Source organism: Pseudophryne corroboree, chromosome 5 (assembly GCF_028390025.1).
Source record: "Pseudophryne corroboree isolate aPseCor3 chromosome 5, aPseCor3.hap2, whole genome shotgun sequence".
NCBI classification, from domain to species: domain Eukaryota; kingdom Metazoa; phylum Chordata; class Amphibia; order Anura; family Myobatrachidae; genus Pseudophryne; species Pseudophryne corroboree.
The window spans coordinates 4,403,284-4,421,372 of NC_086448.1; the positions used below are offsets into that span (position 1 = coordinate 4,403,284).

Sequence of the window (18,089 nt, forward strand, 5' to 3'; positions counted from 1 at the left end):
GTTCCCATCTATTACACCCTGTATAATACCCCCTGTACCCATCTATTACACCCTGTATAATACCCCCTGTACCCATCTATTACACCCTGTATAATACCCCCTGTACACATCTATTACACCCTGTATATACCCCCTGTACACATCTATTACATCCTGTCTATACCTCCTGTACCCATCTATTACACCCTGTCTATACCTCCTGTACCCATCTATTACACCCTGTATAATACCCCCTGTACCCGTCTATTACACCCTGTATATACCCCCTGTACCCATCTATTACACCCTGTATAATACCTCCTGTACCCATCTATTATACCCTGTATATACCCCCTGTACCCATCTATTACACACTGTATAATACCCCCTGTACCCATCTATTACACCCTGTATATACCCCCTGTACCCATCTATTACACCCTGTATAATACCCCCTGTACCCATCTATTACACCCTGTATAATACCTCCTGTACCCATCTATTACACCCTGTATAATACCTCCTGTACCCATCTACTACACCCTGTATAATACCCCCTGTACCCATCTATTACACCCTGTATATACCCCCTGTACCCATCTATTACACCCTGTCTATACCCCCTGTACCCATCTATTACACACTGTCTATACCCCCTGTACCCATCTATTACACCCTGTATAATACCCCCTGTACCCATCTATTACACCCTGTATAATACCCCCTGTACCCATCTATTACACCCTGTATAATACCCCCTGTACCCATCTATTACACCCTGTATAATACCCCCTGTACCCATCTATTACACCCTGTATAATACCCCCTGTACCCATCTATTACACCCTGTATAATACCCCCTGTACCCATCTATTACACCCTGTATAATACCCCCTGTACCCATCTATTACACCCTGTGTAATACCCCCTGTACCCATCTATTACACCCTGTATAATACCCCCTGTACCCATCTATTACACCCTGTATAATACCCCCTGTACCCATCTATTACACCCTGTATAATACCCCCTGTACCCATCTATTACACCCTGTCTATACCTCCTGTACCCATCTATTACACCCTGTATATACCCCGTGTACCCATCTATTACACACTGTATATACCCCCTGTACCCATCTATTACACCCTGTATAATACCCCCTGTACCCATCTATTACACCCTGTATAATACCCCCTGTACCCATCTATTACACCCTGTATATACCTCCTGTACCCATCTATTACACACTGTATATACCCCCTGTACCCATCTATTACACCCTGTATATACCCCCTGTACCCATCTATTACACCCTGTATAATACCCCCTGTACCCATCTATTACACCCTGTATAATACCCCCTGTACCCATCTATTACACATTGTATATACCCCCTGTACCCATCTATTACACCCTGTATAATACCCCCTGTACCCATCTATTACACCCTGTCTATACCTCCTGTACCCATCTATTACACCCTGTATATACCCCCTTTACCCATCTATTACACCCTGTATATACCCCCTGTACCACTCTTACACCCTGTATATACCTCCTGTACCCATCTATTACACCCTGTCTATACCTCCTGTACCCATCTATTACACCCTGTATATACCCCCTGTACCCATCTATTACACCCTGTCTATACCTCCTGTACCCATCTATTACACCCTGTATATACCCCCTTTACCCATCTATTACACCCTGTATATACCCCCTGTACCACTGTTACACCCTGTATATACCTCCTGTACCCATCTATTACACCCTGTCTATACCTCCTGTACCCATCTATTACACCCTGTCTATACCTCCTGTTCCCATCTATTACACACTGTATATACCCCCTGTACCCATCTATTACACCCTGTCTATACCTCCTGTACCCATCTATTACACCCTGTATGTACTCCCTTTACCCATCTATTACACCCTGTATAATACCCCCTGTACCCATCTATTACACCCTGTCTATACCTCCTGTACCCATCTATTACACACTGTATATACCTCCTGTACCCATCTATTACACCCTGTATATACCTCCTGTACCCATCTATTACACCCTGTCTATACCTCCTGTACCCATCTATTACACCCTGTATAATACCCCCTGTACCCATCTATTACACCCTGTATATACCCCCTGTTACCATGTATTACACCCCGTCTATACCTCCTGTACCCATCTATTACACCCTGTATAATACCCCCTGTACCCATCTATTACACCCTGTATAATACCCCCTGTACCCATCTTTTACACCCTGTATATACCCCCTGTACCCATCTATTACACCCTGTATATACCCCCTGTACACATCTATTACACCCTGTATAATACCCCCTGTACCCATCTATTACACCCTGTATATACCTCCTGTACCCATCTATTACACCCTGTATATACCCCCTGTACCCATCTATTACACCCTGTATATACCCCCTGTACCCATCTATTACACCCTGTATATACCCCCTGTACACATCTATTACACCCTGTATAATACCCCCTGTACCCATCTATTACACCCTGTATATACCCCCTGTACCCATCTATTACACCCTGTATATACCCCCTGTTACCATGTATTACACCCTGTATACCTGTACCCCTCTATTACACCCTGTAAACAGTATATCCCCTTTACCAATCTATTACACCCTGTATATACCCCCTTTACCCCTTTATTACATCCGGTATATACCCCCCTGTTCCCATCTATTACACTAGAAAATAACCGCACTTCCAGTGCCCGGGGCAGGTCTAGCAGGGCAGTGTAATCAGGGGGCAGATGCCAGGCAGCACAGGCTGAGTATATACAGCGGGTGTGCCATCTGGCTGGGCGCCCTATAGGAGTCCGCTCCGGTACTGCCGCTGCCATCCAGCTGAGCAATATCCAATCATCAGTGAGGCACGAGGCACCGTTTATGTGAGCTATAATAAATGTTCGGCATTCTGTGTATTAGGATGTTTAGTACGTGTCTCCTGTGAGATAAGCTCGGGTGCCTTATACCGCCCTCGTTGTGTGTGCGCTGATAACGAGCCGCCGGGAAGGTGCCTCATTAGTTTTCTTGTTGGTTTTTTTCTGTGTATTTTGTGACTGATTTTCATTGATGTCATTTTCTCTGGAAGGTTGTGACGCTTTCTTCCGTCCGATGATGTCGTCGTCACGTGGTAAGAGCAATGCCTCGAGCAAGCGAAGCAGAAGATCGGGCGCTGCCGCCAGGAAGCGTCGTCCGTACCAGAAGTCTGGAGATTCCTTTTACATCCAGCACACCGATAAGGACATGCTGTTTCTTATCTCCGAGGACAGCGGCCAGGTCATCAGGCCGCCGCGCAGGACGGAGGAGACGGGAGCCGCCATTACCACGGACTCCGGCTGGGGCAGTGTCATGCCTCTGGAGATCTTACACAGGGTCTTCCAGCTGCTGGTGGACAGTGAGGGGGCCGTGCCGTCCATGTGCAGGTGAGCTGGCCGGAGGGCCGTCTGCCCCGGGGCTTCCTCCCCTCTCTATCTCTCATTGTCCTGTCTCATTCCCAGGGTGTCGCAGGTGAGCTGGCCGGAGGGCCGTCTACCCCGGGGCTTCCTCCCCTCTCTATCTCTCATTGTCCTGTCTCATTCCCAGGGTGTCGCAGGTGAGCTGGCCGGAGGGCCGTCTGCCCCGGGGCTTCCTCCCCTCTCTATCTCTCATTGTCCTGTCTCATTCCCAGGGTGTCGCAGGTGAGCTGGCCGGAGGGCCGTCTGCCCCGGGGCTTCCTCCCCTCTCTATCTCTCATTGTCCTGTCTCATTCCCAGGGTGTCGCAGGTGCGCTGGCTGGAGGGCCGTCTGCCCCGGGGCTTCCTCCCCCTCTCTATCTCTCATTGTCCTGTCTCATTCCCAGGGTGTCGCAGGTGAGCTGGCCGGAGGGCCGTCTGCCCCGGGGCTTCCTCCCCTCTCTATCTCTCATTGTCCTGTCTCATTCCCAGGGTGTCGCAGGTGAGCTGGCTGGAGGGCCATCTGCCCCGGGGCTTCCTCCCCCTCTCTATCTCTCATTGTCCTGTCTCATTCCCAGGGTGTCGCAGGTGAGCTGGCCGGAGGGCCGTCTGCCCCGGGGCTTCCTCCCCTCTCTATCTCTCATTGTCCTGTCTCATTCCCAGGGTGTCGCAGGTGAGCTGGCCGGAGGGCCGTCTGCCCCGGGGCTTCCTCCCCTCTCTATCTCTCATTGTCCTGTCTCATTCCCAGGGTGTCGCAGGTGAGCTGGCCGGAGGGCCGTCTGCCCCGGGGCTTCCTCCCCTCTCTATCTCTCATTGTCCTGTCTCATTCCCAGGGTGTCGCAGGTGCGCTGGCCGGAGGGCCGTCTGCCCCGGGGCTTCCTCCCCCTCTCTATCTCTCATTGTCCTGTCTCATTCCCAGGGTGTCGCAGGTGAGCTGGCCGGAGGGCCGTCTGCCCCGGGGCTTCCTCCCCTCTCTATCTCTCATTGTCCTGTCTCATTCCCAGGGTGTCGCAGGTGAGCTGGCTGGAGGGCCATCTGCCCCGGGGCTTCCTCCCCCTCTCTATCTCTCATTGTCCTGTCTCATTCCCAGGGTGTCGCAGGTGAGCTGGCCGGAGGGCCGTCTGCCCCGGGGCTTCCTCCCCTCTCTATCTCTCATTGTCCTGTCTCATTCCCAGGGTGTCGCAGGTGAGCTGGCCGGAGGGCCGTCTGCCCCGGGGCTTCCGCCCCTCTCTATCTCTCATTGTCCTGTCTCATTCCCAGGGTGTCGCAGGTGAGCTGGCCGGAGGGCCGTCTGCCCCAGGGGCTTCCTCCCCTCTCTATCTCTCATTGTCCTGTCTCATTCCCAGGGTGTCGCAGGTGAGCTGGCCGGAGGGCCGTCTGCCCCGGGGCTTCCTCCCCTCTCTATCTCTCATTGTCCTGTCTCATTCCCAGGGTGTCGCAGGTGAGCTGGCCGGAGGGCCGTCTGCCCCGGGGCTTCTCCCCTCTCTATCTCTCATTGTCCTGTCTCATTCCCAGGGTGTCGCAGGTGAGCTGGCCGGAGGGCCGTCTGCCCCGGGGCTTCCTCCCCTCTCTATCTCTCATTGTCCTGTCTCATTCCCAGGGTGTCGCAGGTGAGCTGGCCGGAGGGCCGTCTGCCCCGGGGCTTCCTCCCCTCTCTATCTCTCATTGTCCTGTCTCATTCCCAGGGTGTCGCAGGTGAGCTGGCCGGAGGGCCGTCTGCCCCGGGGCTTCCTCCCCTCTCTATCTCTCATTGTCCTGTCTCATTCCCAGGGTGTCGCAGGTGAGCTGGCCAGAGGGCCGTCTGCCCCGGGGCTTCCTCCCCTCTCTATCTCTCATTGTCCTGTCTCATTCCCAGGGTGTCGCAGGTGCGCTGGCCGGAGGGCCGTCTGCCCCGGGGCTTCCTCCCCCTCTCTATCTCTCATTGTCCTGTCTCATTCCCAGGGTGTCGCAGGTGAGCTGGCCGGAGGGCCGTCTGCCCCGGGGCTTCCTCCCCTCTCTATCTCTCATTGTCCTGTCTCATTCCCAGGGTGTCGCAGGTGAGCTGGCTGGAGGGCCATCTGCCCCGGGGCTTCCTCCCCCTCTCTATCTCTCATTGTCCTGTCTCATTCCCAGGGTGTCGCAGGTGAGCTGGCCGGAGGGCCGTCTGCCCCGGGGCTTCCTCCCCTCTCTATCTCTCATTGTCCTGTCTCATTCCCAGGGTGTCGCAGGTGAGCTGGCCGGAGGGCCGTCTGCCCCGGGGCTTCCGCCCCTCTCTATCTCTCATTGTCCTGTCTCATTCCCAGGGTGTCGCAGGTGAGCTGGCCGGAGGGCCGTCTGCCCCGGGGCTTCCTCCCCTCTCTATCTCTCATTGTCCTGTCTCATTCCCAGGGTGTCGCAGGTGAGCTGGCCGGAGGGCCGTCTGCCCCGGGGCTTCCTCCCCTCTCTATCTCTCATTGTCCTGTCTCATTCCCAGGGTGTCGCAGGTGAGCTGGCCGGAGGGCCGTCTGCCCCGGGGCTTCCTCCCCTCTCTATCTCTCATTGTCCTGTCTCATTCCCAGGGTGTCGCAGGTGAGCTGGCCGGAGGGCCGTCTGCCCCGGGGCTTCCTCCCCTCTCTATCTCTCATTGTCCTGTCTCATTCCCAGGGTGTCGCAGGTGAGCTGGCTGGAGGGCCATCTGCCCCGGGGCTTCCTCCCCCTCTCTATCTCTCATTGTCCTGTCTCATTCCCAGGGTGTCGCAGGTGAGCTGGCCGGAGGGCCGTCTGCCCCGGGGCTTCCTCCCCTCTCTATCTCTCATTGTCCTGTCTCATTCCCAGGGTGTCGCAGGTGAGCTGGCCGGAGGGCCGTCTGCCCCGGGGCTTCCGCCCCTCTCTATCTCTCATTGTCCTGTCTCATTCCCAGGGTGTCGCAGGTGAGCTGGCCGGAGGGCCGTCTGCCCCGGGGCTTCCTCCCCTCTCTATCTCTCATTGTCCTGTCTCATTCCCAGGGTGTCGCAGGTCTGCCAACGCTGGTACCAAGTGGCTGCCAGTCCTATCCTCTGGCGGAACGTGTCTGTCAGTGTCTGCTGGGTCGTTCCCACCAAGAAAAATCCACCCAACGTCCAGAAGAAGATCCAGGAGACAGTGGAGATGCTGATACAGAAGAGGTCAGGGTCTAAAATCATTATGTCTCCTCAGTGTCCTGTAATGACCAGTGTAATAGATCTAATCCTAACCCCCCCCACCCCTCCTCCGCAGCCTAATCCTAACCCCCCCCCCCTTCCTCCGCAGCCTAATCCTAACCCCCCCATTCCTCCGCAGCCTAATCCCACCCCCCCTTCCTCCGCAGCCTAATCCTACCCCCCCCCCTTCCTCCGCAGCCTAATCCTAACCCCCCTTCCTCCGCAGCCTAATCCTAACCCCCCCCCCCCTTCCTCCGCAGCCTAATCCTAACCCCCACCCCTTCCTCCACAGCCTAATCCTAACCCCCCCCCCCTTCCTCCGCAGCCTAATCCTAACCCCCCTTCCTCCGCAGCCTAATCCTAACCCCCCTTCCTCCGCAGCCTAATCTTAACCCCCCTTCCTCCGCAGCCTAATCCTTACCCCCCCCCCTTCCTCCGCAGCCTAATCCTAATCCCCCCCTTCCTCCGCAGCCTAATCCTAACCCCCCCTTCCTCCGCAGCCTAATCCTAACCCCCCTTCCTCCGCAGCCTAATCCTAACCCCCCTTCCTCCGCAGCCTAATCCTAACCCCCCCTTCCTCCGCAGCCTAATCCTTACCCCCCCCTTCCTCCGCAGCCTAATCCTAACCCCCCCTTCCTCCGCAGCCTAATCCTAACCCCCCTTCCTCCGCAGCCTAATCCTAACCCCCCTTCCTCCGCAGCCTAATCCTAACCCCCCCTTCCTCCGCAGCCTAATCCTAACCCCCCTTCCTCCGCAGCCTAATCCTAACACCCCTTCCTCCGCAGCCTAATCCTAACCCCCCTTCCTCCGCAGCCTAATCCTAACCCCCCCTTCCTCCGCAGCCTAATCCTAACCCCCCCCCCTTCATCCGCAGCCTAATCCTAACCCCCCCCCCCCCCTTCATCCGCAGCCTAATCCTAACCCCCCCTTCCTCCGCAGCCTAATCCTAACCCCCCTTCCTCCGCAGCCTAATCCTAACCCCCCTTCCTCCGCAGCCTAATCCTAATCCCCCCCTTCCTCCGCAGCCTAATCCTAACCCCCCTTCCTCCGCAGCCTAATCCTAACCCCCCTTCCTCCGCAGCCTAATCCTAATCCCCCCCTTCCTCCGCAGCCTAATCCTAACCTCCCCCTTCCTCCGCAGCCTAATCCTAACCTCCCCCTTCCTCCGCAGCCTAATCCTAACCTCCCCCCTTCCTCCACAGCCTAATTCTAACCCCCCCTTCCTCCGCAGCCTAATCCTAACCCCCCCTTCTCCGCAGCCTAATCCTAACCTCCCCCCTTCCTCCGCAGCCTAATCCTAACCCCCTTTTCCCCCTTCCTCCGCCGCCTAATCCTAACCTTCCCCACCACTGCGGCCTAACCCTTACCCCCCCCCCCCCATTCCTCCACAGCCTAATCCTAACACCACCCCCCCCTCCTCTGCCACCTAATCTTATCCTCCCCCACCACTGCGGCCTAACCCTTAACCCCCCTCCCCCCATCTTCCTCCACAACCTAATCCTAACCTCCCCCTTCACTGCGACCTAGCCCTTACTCACCCCCCTTCCTCCATAGCCTAATCCTAACCTCCCCCTCCACTGCGGCCTAGCCCTAACCTCCCCTACCCCTGTGGTCTAGCCCTAACCTCCCCCACCCCTGTGGCCTAGCCCTAACCTCCCCCACCCCTGCGGCCTAACCCTTACCCCCCCTACCCTTCCTCCACAGTTTAGTCCTAATCTCCACCTCCCACAGCGTAACCATCCCATTCCCTCCCTTCCCTAACCTCCTCCCCCCCGCAGCCTAACCCTAGCCTCCCCCACCCCACGCAGCTTAACCCTCCCGTTCCATCCCTAATATGCCCTAACCTCCCCCATCCACAGCCTAGCCCTAGCTCCCCCACCCTTGCGTCCTGACCCTAACCTCCCCCTCCCGCAGCCTAACCCTAACCCTCCCCCCACCGCCTAACCCTACCTCCCCCACCCCTGCGGCCTGGCTCTAACCTCCCCCACTTCAGTGGTTTAGCCCTAATGTCCGCCTCCTGAAGCCTAGCACTAACCTACCCCACCCCCGTGCCTAACCTCCCCCTCACGCAGCCTGATCCTAACCATCCCGTTCCCTCCCTTCCTCCGCAGCCTAATCCTAACTTCCCCCTCCTGCAGCCTAACACTAACAACCCCCCCTTCCTCTGCAGCCTAGCCTCCCCCGCAGCCTAGCCCTAACCTTCCCCTCCCGCAGCCTCACCCTAACCTCCCCCTCCCGCAGCCTAACCCTAACCTCCCTTCCCGCAGCCTAACCCCAACCATCCCCTTCCACAGCCTAACCCTAACCTCCCCCACCCCAGCAGCCTAGCCCTAACCTTCCCCTCCCGCAGCCTAACCCTAACCTTCCCCTCCCGCAGCCTAACCCTAACCTCCCCCTCCCACAGCCTAACCCTAACCTCCCCCTCCCACAGCCTCACCCTAACCTCCCCCTCACGCAGCCTGATCCTAACCATCCCGTTCCCTTCCTCCGCAGCCTAATCCTAACTTCCCCCTCCTGCAGCCTAACACTAACAACCCCCCCTTCCTCTGCAGCCTAGCCTCCCCCACCCCCGCAGCCTAGCCCTAACCTTCCCCTCCCCCAGGCCTAACCCTAACCTCCCCTCCCCCAGGCCTAACCCTAACCTTCCCCTCCCCCAGGCCTAACCCTAACCTCCCCCACCCCCGCAGCCTAGCCCTAACCTTCCCCTCCCGCAGCCTAACCCTAACCTTCCCCTCCCACAGCCTCACCCTAACCTCCCCCTCCCACAGCCTAACCCTAACCTCCCCTTCCACAGCCTAACCCTAACCTCCCCTTCCACAGCCTAACCCTAACCATCCCCTTCCACAGCCTAACCCTAACCTCCCCTTCCACAGCCTAACCCTAACCTCCCCTTCCACAGCCTAACCCTAACCATCCCCTTCCACAGCCTAACCCTAACCTCCCCTTCCACAGCCTAACCCTAACCTCCCCTTCCACAGCCTAACCCTAACCCTCCCCATCCACAGCCTAACCCTAACCTCCCCTTCCACAGCCTAACCCTAACCTCCCCTTCCACAGCCTAACCCTAACCCTCCCCATCCACAGCCTAACCCTAACCCTCCCCATCCACAGCCTAACCCTAACCTCCCCTTCCACAGCCTAACCCTAACCCTCACCTTCCACAGCCTAACCCTAACCCTCCCCTTCCACAGCCTAACCCTAACCTCCCCTTCCACAGCCTAACCCTAACCTCCCCTTCCACAGCCTAACCCTAACCCTCCCCATCCACAGCCTAACCCTAACCTCCCCTTCCACAGCCTAACCCTAACCTCCCCCTCCACAGCCTAACCCTAACCTCCCCTTCCACAGCCTAACCCTAACCCTCACCTTCCACAGCCTAACCCTAACCCTCCCCTTCCACAGCCTAACCCTAACCATCCCCTTCCACAGCCTAACCCTAACCTCCCCTTCCACAGCCTAACCCTAACCTCCCCTTCCACAGCCTCACCCTAACCTCCCCTTCCACAGCCTAACCCTAACCTCCCCTTCCACAGCCTAACCCTAACCTCCCCTTCCACAGCCTAACCCTAACCCTCCCCATCCACAGCCTAACCCTAACCTCCCCTTCCACAGCCTAACCCTAACCTCCCCTTCCACAGCCTAACCCTAACCTCCCCTTCCACAGCCTAACCCTAACCTCCCCTTCCACAGCCTAACCCTAACCTCCCCTTCCACAGCCTAACCCTAACCTCCCCATCCACAGCCTAACCCTAACCTCCCCTTCCACAGCCTAACCCTAACCTCCCCTTCCACAGCCTTACCCTAACCCTCCCCATCCACAGCCTTACCCTAACCTCCCCTTCCACAGCCTAACCCTAACCATCACCTTCCACAGCCTAACCCTAACCATCCCCTTCCACAGCCTAACCCTAACCCTCACCTTCCACAGCCTAACCCTAACCTCCCCTTCCACAGCCTAACCCTAACCTCCCCTTCCACAGCCTCACCCTGACCTCCCCTCCCGCAGCCTAACCCTAACCTCCCCTCCCACAGCCTCAACTAACCCTCCCCTCCCACAGCCTCACCCTAACCCTCCCTCCCACAGCCTAACCCTAACCTCCCCCTCCCACAGCCTAACCCTAACCTCCCCTCCCACAGCCTCACCCTAACCTCCCCCTCCCACAGCCTAACCCTAACCTCCCCCTCCCACAGCCTAACCCTAACCTCCCCTCCTGCAGCCTCACCCTAACCTCCCCTTCCCGCAGCCTAACCTTTACCTCCCCTCCCGCAGCCTAACCCTAACCTCCCCCTCCCGCAGCCTAACCCTAACCTCCCCTCCTGCAGCCTAACCCTAACCTCCCCTCCTGCAGCCTAACCCTAACATCCCCCTCCTGCAGCCTAACCCTTACCTCCCCTCCCGCAGCCTAACCCTAACCTCCCCTCCCACAGCCTAACCCTAACCTCCCCCTCCCACAGCCTAACCCTAACCTCCCCTCCCGCAGCCTCACCCTAACCTCCCCTTCCCGCAGCCTAACCCTAACCTCCCCTCCCACAGCCTCACCCTAACCTCCCCCTCCTGCAGCCTAACCCTAACCTCCCCCTCCTGCAGCCTAACCCTAACCTCCCCCTCCCACAGCCTAACCCTAACCTCCCCTCCCGCAGCCTCACCCTAACCTCCCCCTCCTGCAGCCTAACCCTAACCTCCCCCTCCCACAGCCTAACCCTAACCATCCCCTCCCGCTGCCTAACCCTAACCTCCCCCTCCTGCAGCCTAATCCTAACCTCCCCCTCCTGCAGCCTAACCCTAACCTCCCCCTCCCGCAGCCTAACCCTAACCTCCCCCTCCCACAGCCTAACCCTAACCTCCCCCTCCCACAGCCTAACCCTAACCTCCCCCTCCCACAGCCTAACCCTCCCCTCCCGCAGCCTAACCCTAACCTCCCCCTCCCACATCCTAACCCTCCCCTCCCGCAGCCTAACCCTAACCTCCCCCTCCCACAGCCTAACCCTAACCTCCCCTCCCACAGCCTAACCCTAACCCCCCCTCCCGCTGCCTAACCCCCCCTCCCGCAGCCTAACCCTAACCTCCCCCTCCCTTCCTCTGCAGCCTAGCCTCCTCCACCCCCGCAGCCTAGCCCTAACCTCCCCCTTCCGCAGCCTAGCCCTAACCTCCCCTCCCCCTGGCCTAACCCTAACCTCCCCTCCCCCAGGCCTAACCCTAACCTTCCCCTCCCCCAGGCCTAACCCTAACCTCCCACAACCACACCCTAACCTCCCTCTCCCACAGCCTAACCCTAACCTCCCCCTCCCACAGCCTAACCCTAACCTCCCCCTCCCACAACCTCACCCTAACCTCCCCCTTCCACAGCCTAACCTCCCCTCCCGCAGCCTAACCCTAACCTCCCCTCCCGCAGCCTAACCCTAACCGTCCCCTTCCACAGCCTAACCCTAACCGTCCCCTTCCACAGCCTAACCCTAACCTCCCACAGCCTAACCTCCCCCTCCCACAGCCTAACCCTCCCCTTCCACAGCCTAACCCTCCCCTTCCACAGCCTAACCCTCCCCTTCCGCAGCCTAACCCTCCCCTCCCGCAGCCTAACCCTAACCTCCCCTCCCGCAGCCTAACCCTAACCTCCCCTTCCACAGCCTAACCCTAACCTCCCCCTCCCACAGCCTAACCCTAACCCTCCCCTTCCACAGCCTGACCCTAACCTCCCCCTCCCACAGCCTAACCCTAACCTCCCCTCCCACAGCCTCACCATAACCTCCCCCTCCCACAGCCTAATCCTAACCGTCCCCTTCCACAGCCTAACCCTAACCGTCCCCTTCCACAGCCTAACCCTAACCTCCCCTCCCACAGCCTCACCATAACCTCCCCCTCCCACAGCCTAACCCTAACCGTCCCCTTCCACAGCCTAACCCTAACCCTCCCCTTCCACAGTCTAACCCTAACCTCCCCCTCCCACAGCCTCACCATAACCTCCCCCTCCCACAGCCTCACCATAACCTCCCCCTCCCACAGCCTCACCATAACCTCCCCCTCCCACAGCCTAACCCTAACCGTCCCCTTCCACAGCCTAACCCTAACCGTCCCCTTCCACAGCCTAACCCTAACCGTCCCCTTCCACAGCCTAACCCTAACCGTACCCTCCCACAGCCTAACCCTAACCTGCCCCTCCCACAGCCTCACCATAACCTCCCCCTCCCACAGCCTCACCATAACCTCCCCCTCCCACAGCCTAACCCTAACCCTCCCCTTCCACAGCCTAACCCTAACCGTCCCCTTCCACAGCCTAACCCTAACCGTCCCCTTCCACAGCCTAACCCTAACCGTCCCCTTCCACAGCCTAACCCTAACCTCCCGCAGCCTAACCCTGACCTCCCGCAGCCTAACCCTCACCTCCCACAGCCTAACCCTAACCTCCCCCTCCCACAGCCTAACCCCAACCCCAGTACTTACTGACAGGATGTGTCGGATTCTGTCCATCGGAGTCACACTGCCAGGTTCCTGACTGCATCCCTTCTGATGCTAGCATTACATCACAGCACTGACATCACACATCATCTATAGCATCATATAACATATGTTCAGCGCCGGAGCCCAGACATTGGGGGAGAGTCAGTTGGGCGTCTGTTTTTTCCTATCTAATAGACAGACACCCAACCCACTTTTCCAACATTTGAATTCCCCCCAGTATGTTGGTTGCCTGGAAATAGGGGGATGTTAGAGAATAGTGCGTGTGTATAATGAGGTGGGAACGTGAAGGATATACCTCTATCCCCCTATACTGCACCACCCGATCTCTCCCCGGGACATTCATGGTGGTCAGAGGTCACGTCGGGTGTATGCAGTGTCTCATTAGCGGACATTAATAAACATGATTCGTGCGTAATCGCAAGGCGCAGAGCGGACCTTGGACTATGGGCGCACCCTGGCACAGGTGGTGTAATATTGTGCCCGGTACAGGGTCAGGTGCCAGGCGTGATACGCTGGACTATGGGAAGAGGGGTCATAGATTCACCGCCTCTGATCCCTGTAACTACAGTATGTCAGTATAAAGGCAACGTAATGTGTCCTTTACAGAGGCACCGCTGTACAAGTGCCTCGCCCCTTCCTAATGAATGCACTGTGCCAGGGGGTTTAGGTGGATTGAGTTCCATTAACCCTTTCGTTGCTGAGGTTTTCTCCTCCTTGTGCCAAGGTTCTGTTTTCACGTTTGTGTTCCTTACATTCCACCAGTGATTTCTGTGTGGCACCCACAGAAAGTATATCTTGTTTCTGCAGCGGGGTACATAGGTTTCCACAGGGAAACATCGGGATTGTAGAAATGCATCTGGATCCAGAGGCACCAACAGGAAAAGCTTTAGCTGTCCCAGGATGCATTGGGGCCTCCTCTGTAACCCCGCCTCCAGGCACTGTCAGGTCAGTTTTGTAGTTGGTGCTGCAGCAGCGGGTCACTGAACAGGGGGGCTGTTATGGCAGGGTGACTTCAGCGCTGCAGCTCCATCACCCCCCACGCGGCGCGGCATTCTCCCGCTGGCTGGCCCGGGTACTTGCGGCTGGGGCGTCCATGGCGATGAGACACCACTGTGGAACGCTTCTTGGGATCACGTGGCCATCACCGGGGGGCAGGTTTGAGGGTCTCATAGCGATCCGCCGCGGTTTGGGGAGACGGACGATGGCGCTGGTGTGGACACTGTCATGGAGCAGGGACCCCAGTAGACCACCTGGCGGAGTAAGGACACCGGTCTAGGTGAGATTTCATTGTGCCCAGAACAAATACAAGACAGCCCGTGCCAGACGCCGCAACGCAGCCCAAAAACATAACCAAGCCCCCTCCATGTGTCCCAGTATGTATCATCGTCTTCTCTTTGTACACATAGCTGATGTCATTTTCCAGAAAGCTCCACTTTCAGCTCCTCTCCCAGAGGCGCCGTGTAATTATTCATTGTAGCTAATGCCAGTCTTTCTTTTTTATGTTGTTTTTCTGCAGCAGGGTACACTGGTTTCCACAGGGAAACATCTGGGTGTAGACTGGATCTTGATCCAGAGGCACCAACAGGCTGAAGCTTTAGGCTGTCCCAGGATGCATTGGGGCCTCCTCTATAACCCCGCCTCCAGGCACTGTGACCTCAGTTTCGAGTTGGTGCCTGTAGAAGCAGGTCACATAACGGGGGCTGCACTGGGCAGCCCTGAAAAAGCTTTCTAAGAAGACTTCAAACTTCTCTGGGCAGTTAGCGCTGTATGTCAGGGTGACACTTCAGCGCTGCGGCTCCATCACCTCCCAAGCGGCGTTGCATACTCCCGCGGCCTGTTCCTGGGTACTTGCGCGGAGCCGCTCCGGCTTAGGCTCACAGTCGCAGACCGCTCTCCTGGATCACGTGGCTGCTACGGGGAGGAGGTAAGAGGGTCCCCCAGGCGGACCCGCCATTGAATCGCATTCCGTCCGCAACCTAGGGAGACGGTTCGCGGAGCTGGCGTGGGCACTGTCACCACGCACCGCCAGGGCGTAAGAGTACTGGTCGGGTGTACTAACACCCCATTTAATAAGGCTCGCTAGTACCTGGGGTAGAAGTCCAGCCTAGGGGAGGCGGCGCTTGACCTGTAGCCCCTCCCCCGGCCCAGTGCGACATATCACCGCAGATTTTCCCGCCCTGGAGCTGCCTCACACTCTCCTGCACTCCTTGACTGAGACGCTGGGCGCCATCTTAGGTATAGCTGCGGCTGGTCTCCGGGACTGCAGGGTAAGGTCTCCCTTGTAAAACCGCCTGTATACAGCGCTGACACTTGATAAAGCTGATTATCTTTACAGGAATGAAAGCTATACCTTAAAAACACCTTAAATACACTTTAAACCTTTAGCCGCTGTGGCCGCTATACTTAATTCACACTACGCACCTTTTACGCTATTAGCGTAAAAGGGTTCCGTAGTGTACGGACTTTGCGTACACATGCCGCGCTGACGGTACAAAGTATTCGCAGCACATACACACCCAGAGATACACTTTAAACCTTCTACAGCAATGCTATGCAATAATAGTAATAATACACTTTAAACCTTAGCAGGGCAATGAGCACACGACACCAATTGTGAGTTTACCGCTGGGTTCCGACACCACAGTGGATTATTTCTGAAAGGGGGTTTACAATACAAATTATACACTACAATACAAGACAATATATATAACAGAATAATGGCTACAGTCAATGTACATACGTGAGAATATTCGCGTGCGCTTCCCGGTCCGGTCCCCCGTCATCAAATAAATAACTTTGTGAGTCTTGTGCCCGGCCAGGCTGCAGCAGGCTTTATTTATACAAGTCTTCCAAAAGCAATACAATGAATACTGTAATCCCGTTGTCCATTGGACACAGGGATGCATCTTTACATTACAGAAGAGGTCATAGGTCGATTTGAATAGGTAGGCGATGTCTTTCCTAACTGCTCTTGTGGGTGGTCTCCTCTGGATTCCCGCCGCATACATAATATACAGTAAATACAGTTTATATCTATATTCTGCTTCTGCACATAACTATCCGCAGGAACATGCAATCTTCCGCAGACCAACACCGGAATGTTTCCCTTAAAATACCCTACAGCTCGATACCAAACACCACCTTATAACCTTAGTCTGCCCCCTCTTATCCTGTATAGGTGAATCCCTTTGTTCTGTTACCATCTAAACAGCTATTTCTTTCTGATGTGGTGCAGGGAGACTATGTGTACATTGTGCACTATTTGGATTAAATATGTAATGTGTTCTGATGGCTCTCCATGCGTACACAAACTCGCCGTAAATACCCATACCACGCGCCGATGCGCAGGACCGCCTGAGCGTCCGTACGCAAAGTGCGTACATGTGCACGCACTGCAGAACAAGTGTACGCGCAGTGGGCATGTGTGTGCAGTTTGTACGTGATGTGTGTTCTGCAATATTTTTCGACTTTGACGCACTTTACAGACACCTGAGTATTCTACGCCAGCTGATAAGGGCGGCGGTCGTGTTATATGTTTGACTTAGATGAGGTTCTTTATATGTGCTTTTTCTAACCATTCTAATGTTATTTAAGATTATGTTGCTTTTTTGATATAAATATATTATGGTATCTCTGATAAAATATATTAATGATGAGAATGTAAAATATTGAGATAATAGTATATATAGATTGTAATTTGTGATATTGAAGTATATGAAATTGTTTTTATTTTTTATTTTATTCTTATAATTATGAATGTTTACTTATGTTGAAAGATAGAAACTGAAACCGCGGGTATCAATATGGGTTGCTATGACAACAGAGTGTTATGTTTGAGGAAATATAAGAGGTATGTGTATAACTATGGCAACGTGCCCATTGGGTTTATTTAATTGGCTAACACCGACCACGGGAATTGTGGATTGATGGCCACGTGATCGGAGCGTAATGTTGTCACTTCGGCCTGATATAACGCATGTAATTGGCTAGATACCGATCACGTGAGTCATGGACCAGTGACCACGTGATCGGACTGAAATACCATTTTCTCTGACGTCCTAGTGGATGCTGGGAACTCCGTAAGGACCATGGGGAATAGACGGGCTCCGCAGGAGACTGGGCACTCTAAAAGAAAGATTAGGTACTATCTGGTGTGCACTGGCTCCTCCCTCTATGCCCCTCCTCCAGACATCAGTTAGAATCTGTGCCCGGCCAGAGCTGGGTGCTCCTAGTGAGCTCTCCTGAGCTTGCTAGAAAGAAAGTATTTATTAGGTTTTTTGTTTTCAGTGAGATCTGCTGGCAACAGACTCACTGCTACGAGGGACTGAGGGGAGAGAAGCGAACCTACCTGCTTGCAGCTAGCTTGTGCTTCTTGGCTACTGGACACCATTAGCTCCAGAGGGTTCGAACACAGGGCCTGACCTCGATCGTCCGTTCCCGGAGCCGCGCCGCCGTCCCCCTTGCAGAGCCAGAAGACAGAAGAGAAGGAGATGAAATCGGCGGCAGAAGACTCCGGTCTTCATTAAGGTAGCGCACAGCACTGCAGCTGTGCGCCATTGCTCCCACTGCACACCACACACTCCGGTCACTGCAGGGTGCAGGGCGCTGGGGGGGGGGGGCGCCCTGGGCAGCAATAAAATACCTTTTGGCATAAAAATACACATAATACAGTCTGTGACTGTATATGTGTAAAACCCCCGCCATTTTTCAGTCAGAAACTGCAGGGAGAAGCCCGCCGCTGAGGGGGCGGGGCTTCTTCCTCAGCACACCAGCGCCATTTTTCCTTCACAGTTCCGCTGGAAGCAGCTCCCCAGGCTCTCCCCTGCAGTATTCCTGATACAAGAAGGGTAAAAAAGAGAGGGGGGGCACATAAATTTAGGCGCAAATAATATATATTAAGCAGCTATTGGGAAAAATCACTCATTATAGTGAAAATCCCTGTGTTATATAGCGCTGTGGTGTGTGCTGGCATACTCTCTCTCTGTCTCCCCAAAGGACTTTGTGGGGTCCTGTCCTCAGTCAGAGCAT

At 55.7% G+C, this 18,089-nt stretch overlaps 1 protein-coding gene across 4 annotated transcripts in view; it reads left to right on the plus strand.

Annotated features, from left to right (window-relative positions):
* Positions 1-18,089, plus strand: part of FBXL6 (F-box and leucine rich repeat protein 6) — a 236,357-nt gene that overhangs the window by 97,416 nt on the left and 120,852 nt on the right. For all 4 annotated transcript variants that reach the window (XM_063921065.1, XM_063921066.1, XM_063921067.1 and 1 more), the window contains exons 2-3: positions 3,125-3,458; positions 6,431-6,589. In XM_063921065.1, the coding sequence (XP_063777135.1) occupies positions 3,148-3,458; positions 6,431-6,589 (470 nt within the window). In that variant the 5' untranslated portion in view covers positions 3,125-3,147. The remainder of the gene's footprint in view (positions 1-3,124; positions 3,459-6,430; positions 6,590-18,089) is intronic.